Consider the following 6,630-nt stretch of genomic DNA (forward strand, 5'->3'; position numbering starts at 1 on the left):
ATATAATTAATCATATTAGTTATATATTATATAATAGTTATATCCATTATATTTTATATAATGGTTATAAATATTATATATTTAGAAATAATGCATTTTATAGATTATTGTAATATAAAATATTATTTCTAAAAGTACAAATTTTAGAAAATAATTTATCTAAAATGCTAATAATACATTTTCACAGATTACTATAATATAAAAGTTATTTTCTAAAATTACTAAGGAACAAGTTCTAATCTTTTTGCTAGTGGAGTGTCTTGCTCCAGTGTTGATGGCTGCTGACTGATCAGGCTAGTGATTGCTGAAGGTTGGGGTGGCTATGGTAATTTCTTAAAATAAGACAACAGTGAAGTTTTACCATATCGGTTAACTCTTCTTACATCATGGATTTCACTGTAGCATGCAGTGCTGTTTGATGGCATTTACCCATAGTAGAAAATTGGGGTCAATCCTCTCAAACCTTACTGCTGCTTTGTCAGTATACTTTATGTAATATTCTGAATCTTTTATTGTCATTCAACAACATTCACAGCATCTTCACCAGAAGTAGATTCCATCTCAAGAAACCACTTTCATCTGCAGTTACCTTCTCCACTGAAGTCTTCAACCCCTACAGGAAGTCATCCATGAGGGTTAGACTCAACTTCTCCCAAACTCCTGTTAAAGTTGATATTTTGGCCTCCTCCCATGAATCATGAATGTTCTTAATGTCATCTAGAGTAATTAAGCTTATCCAGAAGGTTTTCAATTTGCTTTGCCCAGATCCACCAGAGGAATCACTATCTATATACTTTAAGAGCTATGGTCTTATGAAATATACTTTTTAAATAATAAGACTTGAAAGTTGAAATTACTTCTTGATCTGTGGGCTGCAGAATGGATATTGTGTTACTAGGCATGAAAACCACATTAATCTCCTTGTATATCTCCATCAGAGCTCTTGAGTGACCAGGTGCATTGTCAATTACCAGTAATATTTTGAAAGGATCTTTTTTTCTGAGCAGTAGGTCTCAACAGCGGGCTGAACACAGTCAGTAACCCATGATGTAAACAGATGTACTGTGATCCAGGCTTTGTTATTCCGTTTATGGAGCACAGGCAGAGTAGATTTAGCATAATTCTTAAGAGCCCTACAATTTTTTGGAAAGGTAAATGAGCACTGATTTCAAGTTAAACTTAACTCTTGCATTAGCCCCTAACAAAAGAGTCAACCTGTTTTTTAAATCCTTGAAGCCAGCCATTGACTTCTCTCTAGCTATGAAAGTTCTAAATGGCAACTTCTTCCAGTCGAAGGTGATTTCATCCACATTGAAAATCTGTTTTTAAGTGTAGTCACCTTCATCAATGATCTTAGCTAGATCTTCTGCATAACTTGCTGCAGCTTCTCCATCAGCACATGCTGCTTCATCTTGTGCTTTTATGTTATTGAGATGGCGTCTTTCCTTAAACTTCATGAACCTTTGCTAGCCTCACAGTTTTATTCTGCATTTTCTTCACCTCTCTCAGCCTTTATAGAATTGAAGAGAGTTAGGGACTGGCTTAAGAACAGACTTTGGCTTAAGGAAATATTGTGGTTGATTTGATCTTCTCTCCAGGCTACTAAAACTTTCTACATATGAACATAAAGCTGCTTTGCTTTTTTTTTTTTTAATCATTCATATCTTCACTGTAGTAGTATTTTAAATTTCCTTCAATATCTTTTTCTTTGCAGTAGAGTTGGCTGTTTGGCACAAGAGAATTAGTTTTCAGCCTGTCTTGGCTTTCAACATGCTTTTCTCACTAAGTCTAATCATTTCTAGATTTTAATTTAAAGTGAGAGACAGACCTGGGCCTGGGTTGTCCTTTGCATCTGCACGTGTTCGCAGTGGTTTCCGCGATGCTACCTCTGCTGCGCTGCGTGCCCCGTGTGCTGGGCTCCGCCGTCCCCAGCCTCCGCGCTGCCGCGCCCGCCTCGCCTTTCCGGCAGCTCCTGCAGCCGGCGCCCCGGCTGTGCGCCCGGCCCTTCGGGCTACTCAGCGTGCGCGCAGGTTCCGAGCGGCGGCCGGGCCTCCTTCGGCCTCGAGGACCCTGCGCCTGTGGCTGTGGCTGCGGCTTGCTGCACACTGAAGGAGACAAAGCTTTTGTTGATTTCCTGAGTGATGAAATTAAGGAGGAAAGAAAAATCCAGAAGCATAAAACCCTCCCTAAGATGTCTGGAGGTTGGGAGCTGGAACTGAATGGGACAGAAGCGAAATTAGTGCGGAAAGTTGCCGGGGAAAAAATCACTGTCACTTTCAACATTAACAACAGCATCCCACCAACATTTCATGGTGAGGAGGAACCCTCGCACGGGCAGAAGGTTGAAGAACAGGAGCCTGAACTGACATCAACTCCCAATTTCGTGGTTGAAGTTATAAAGAATGATGGCAAGAAGGCCCTTGTGTTGGACTGTCATTATCCAGAGGATGAGGTTGGACAAGAAGACGAGGCTGAGAGTGACATCTTCTCTATCAGGGAAGTTAGCTTTCAGTCCAGTGGCGAGTCTGAATGGAAGGATACTAATTATACACTCAACACAGATTCCTTGGACTGGGCCTTATATGACCACCTAATGGATTTCCTTGCGGACCGAGGGGTGGACAACACTTTTGCAGATGAGTTGGTGGAGCTCAGCACAGCCCTGGAGCACCAGGAGTACATTAGTTTTCTTGAAGACCTCAAGAGTTTTGTCAGGAGGCAGTAGAGCAGACAGACGCTGAAAGCCGTAGTTTCATGGCAGGCTCTGGCCAGTGAACAAGTCCTACTCTGAAGCTAGACATGTGCTTTGAAATGATTATCATCCTAATATCATGGGGGAAAACACCAAATTTAAATTATATGTTTTGCACGCTCATTTATTATCATTTTTCCTGTACAAATCTATTATTTCTAGATTTTTCTATAACATGATAGACATAAAATTGGTTTATCTCCTCCAAAAAATAAAAAATAAATAAATAAAGTGAAAGACAGGCAGCTCTTCCTTTCACTTGGACACTTAGAGGTCATTATAGGATTATTAATTGGCCTAATTTAACATTGCTGTATCTCGGGGAATAGGCAAGCTGGAGGGGAGGGAGAGAGATGAAGGAAGGCCAATCAATGGAGCAAGCAGTCAGAACACACACATCCATCAATTAAGTTTTTCATCTTTTATGGGCATGGTTTGTGGTGCCCCAAAACAATTACAAAAGTAATGTCAAAGATTACTGATTACTGATCACCATAACAGATGAAAAAATGTTTAAAAACAGTGCAAGAATTACCCAATGTGATACAGAGATACGATTTGAGCTCATACTGTTGGAAAAACAGTACTGCTAGCCTTGCTTGATACAGGTTTGCCACAAACCTTCAGTGTGTAAAGATGACAGTATGTGTGAAGCACAGTAAAGCAAAGCACAATAAGATGAAGTGTGCCTGTAAATCATACCGCCATGGCTTTAACCCATGGACGATTGAGAAATGCATTGTTTAATTTCCATTCAGGGATTTTCTATTTGTCTTTCTAATATTGATTCCTAGCTTTAATCCACTGTTTACAAAGAGTATTCTCTGTGATTTCAGTCGTTTATAATGTGTCAAGACCTTACTTGTGGCCCAGCATGTAGCCAATTTTGGCGAATACAGTACTATTTCTATAAAGTACTCTTTCTCTTTTCCTTCCTTCCTTCCTTCCTTCCTTCCTTCCTTCCTTCCTTCCTTCTTTCTCTCTCTCTCTCTCTTTCTTTCTTTCTTTCTTTCTTTTCTTTCATCAATGTTGACCAGTTTGGCCTTGAACATGTAGCCTCGCCTCCCCGAGTGCCAAGGCAACTGGCCTGAGCCACCGCGGCTCCCCCTTTCTTTCTTTCTTTCTTTCTTTCTTTCTTTCTTTTCTTTCTTTCTTTCTTTCTTTCTTTCCTTCTCTCTCTCTCTCTTTCTTTCTTTCTTTCCTCCTTCCTTCCTTCCTCTTTCCTTTCCCTTTCTCCTTTCTTTTCCTTTCCTTTCCTTTCTTTCCTTCATCCTTTTCTTTCCTTCTTTCTTTTCTTTCCTTCCTCCTCTGCCCTCCCCTCCCCNGCCAAGAGAAGAAAGAAGAAGAAATATGCATTTATGACATCTTTTATAATTACACAATTACCTTTTCTGATGCTCTTTTTATCTGAGGTCACTTGCTTTAAGCATGAAGAACTTCCATTAGTATTTCTTGTGAAGTAGATCTACTATCAATGTATTTGGTCTGTTTTAGTTTATCTAGGAATATCTTTATTTTTGCCTTCATTTTTGAAAGATAGTTTTGCTGGATATAGGCTTCTTGGTTGACAGCTGTCTTCTTTCAGCACTTTAAATATGTAATCCCTCTGGCTTCTGGCCTCCTTTGTTTCTGCTAAGGCAGTTGTTAATCTTATTAAGGTTTCCTTACATGTAATAAGCCATTTTTGTCTTGCTGCTTTCAATATTTTTTTTGTCTTCATCTTTCAGCATTTTAACTATGATATGTGTGGGTTTGGATCTATTTGTCTTTATCCTGTTTGGAGTTCATTAGCTTCTTTGATGTGTACATTAATGCTTTTATTTAAATTGGGAAATGTGTGCATAGGTGCATATGTTTTATATACATATTGATGTCCCATAATTATTTGAGGCTCTCTCTGTTCATTTTCTTCGTTCTTTTTCTTTCTGCTCTTCAGATTGCATGTTCTCTACCAACCTATTTTCAGCCTCACTCATTCTTTTTTCCACCCATTTAAATCTATCATTTCTCTGTAGTGAAATTTTCATTTCAGTTATTCTGCTTTTAAACTCTGGCATTTCCAGTTGGTTTTTTAATATAATTTCTATCTCTTTATTGATATTCTCTATTTGATGAGGCATTGTCATTGTAGCCTCTTTTACTTCATAAAATATGGTTTTCTTTAGTTCTTTTAACATATTTATAGTAGCTGCTTTGAAGTCTTTTTAAAATACTACATCTAAATCATCTCACAGATAGATTCTTTGTCTGCTTTTTTTTTCCTGTGTATGAATTACATTTTCCTTTTGCTTTGCATGTCTCATGACTTTTCATTAAAAGCTGAACCTTTAAGGTAATATAGTATAGCAATTTTGGATTCTGATTCTTCTTTCTTCTCTGGAGTTTCTGTTGCTGTTTGCTTGGGGGTTTGTTGTTGTTGTTTTTAATGACTTGATTAAACTATTTTAGTGAGGTCTATTTTCCCTACACTGCAAAGCCTTTACTATTTATTTTCAGAGGGCATAGCCTTAGGCATACTCACATCACCCTGGAATGACTGGTTTTGGTAGAGCTATATTTGGCTCTCTCTTTCCCAGTCTCTCTGTTATATGGTCTGCTTCATTTGATATCACACCCAGCTGTTAGGCTCCACTAATTTTTTGCTGATTTTTCTAGTATTTCTTAAAATGTTCTTGGGCATAAATTATTTCAGTCTTCTCCAATTAAATTCATCCAGTGAAGTTTTGGTGGTTGATATTTGAGGTTTGCTCTCATCCCAGGAAGGATCTTTTTAGCTATCTCCTTTCCCAGTTCTCTTTGATAAACTAGCTAGTCTGCAGGTTAGCTTTTGCTCTCCTATAGTTATCCACCTCCTCTCAATTGTTTACCATCAAAATCTCCATGTTTTCAAGAGCACCCTTAAACTTGAACTTTTACACACTCTATTACAAATAAAGTCAGCTCCTTTGGGGAGAGCTTTAGAGCTCTCTCTTCTTAGGGATGGCCTCTCCATCGGGGAAAAATTTCTGAGTAACTGCTTTAGGCACTAGGCAGTGATAGTAGTCTCTAGTCTTCTCAAACTGCCTTCCCTGACGTAGAACCTCTACCCTAAAAGCAAGGTGCATTGAGGGCAATATGAGCCCTGGTATTTTTGATCTGCTGGACCTAGAGTAGAGTCTCTGCCTTATGAATAGAGGATAGATAGAAGAAGGGAGTCCCCAACCTCTTGGGTGCACTCACTAACCTTAGAGCTGGAGAAAGGCTGGTGTCCTACCTTTCCAAGGGAGATAATTATATTTCTTGACTGAGAGCTAATGGGAAAAATAGGCCACACTTATGGGCCACATCTTCTCAAGAGAGGAGCTTTTATCAGACTGAGCTGAGGGATAAGGAAGGACTGGATCTTAATTCAAGTGCTCGAGATCCTAAGTGTTCTTTCAGAGTTTTAGTATATTTTATTGAATAAATGTTTCTTCATTGTCTATATGCCCTTAGAATGATTATTAGGGACTTTATATGTATATGATTTTAAAAAGTATTTTCACAAGTTATACTTAAGTCATTTGGGGAACAGGTCCATGGAGCTTTTCAAAGTGCCACTTCAAAAGTAGAACCTCTGTTTTAACATAAACACATATGTGCATTTTCATTAAATAGTGCTACATGTAAATTTTGATATATTTTTGTCATTCAGTTCAAAATGTTTCTAGGTTGCAGTATACAGGCATGTCTCAGAAATATTGCAAGTTTGATTCCTGGCCACTGTAATAAAGTGAACATTGCAATAAAATGAGTCACACACATTTTTTTGGTTTCTCAATGCATATAAAAGTTATGTTTATACTATAATCTATTAAGTGTGAAATGGCATTATGTTTTTTAAAGTATATTTTAGTATA

The 6,630-nt window shown here is 38.1% G+C and overlaps 2 protein-coding genes across 4 annotated transcripts in view; both read left to right on the top strand.

Moving 5' to 3' along the window:
• Nucleotides 1-6,630, top strand: part of NCALD (neurocalcin delta) — a 476,133-nt gene that overhangs the window by 328,768 nt on the left and 140,735 nt on the right. The window lies entirely within an intron of this gene.
• Nucleotides 1,833-2,964, top strand: LOC108520198 (complement component 1 Q subcomponent-binding protein, mitochondrial). Its single transcript, XM_017859461.1, has one exon. It carries the CDS (start codon nucleotides 1,880-1,882, stop codon nucleotides 2,723-2,725), a length of 846 nt encoding a protein of 281 aa, XP_017714950.1. The 5' UTR covers nucleotides 1,833-1,879; the 3' UTR covers nucleotides 2,726-2,964.

This window comes from Rhinopithecus bieti, unplaced genomic scaffold (genome assembly GCF_001698545.2).
Source record: "Rhinopithecus bieti isolate Rb0 unplaced genomic scaffold, ASM169854v2 scaffold_47952, whole genome shotgun sequence".
Lineage (NCBI taxonomy): Eukaryota > Metazoa > Chordata > Mammalia > Primates > Cercopithecidae > Rhinopithecus > Rhinopithecus bieti.

Bases quoted from the DNA above. Each gene is read 5' to 3' on its own strand.
- LOC108520198 (XM_017859461.1), top strand. From the start codon at position 1,880: ATGCTACCTCTGCTGCGCTGCGTGCCCCGTGTGCTGGGCTCCGCCGTC.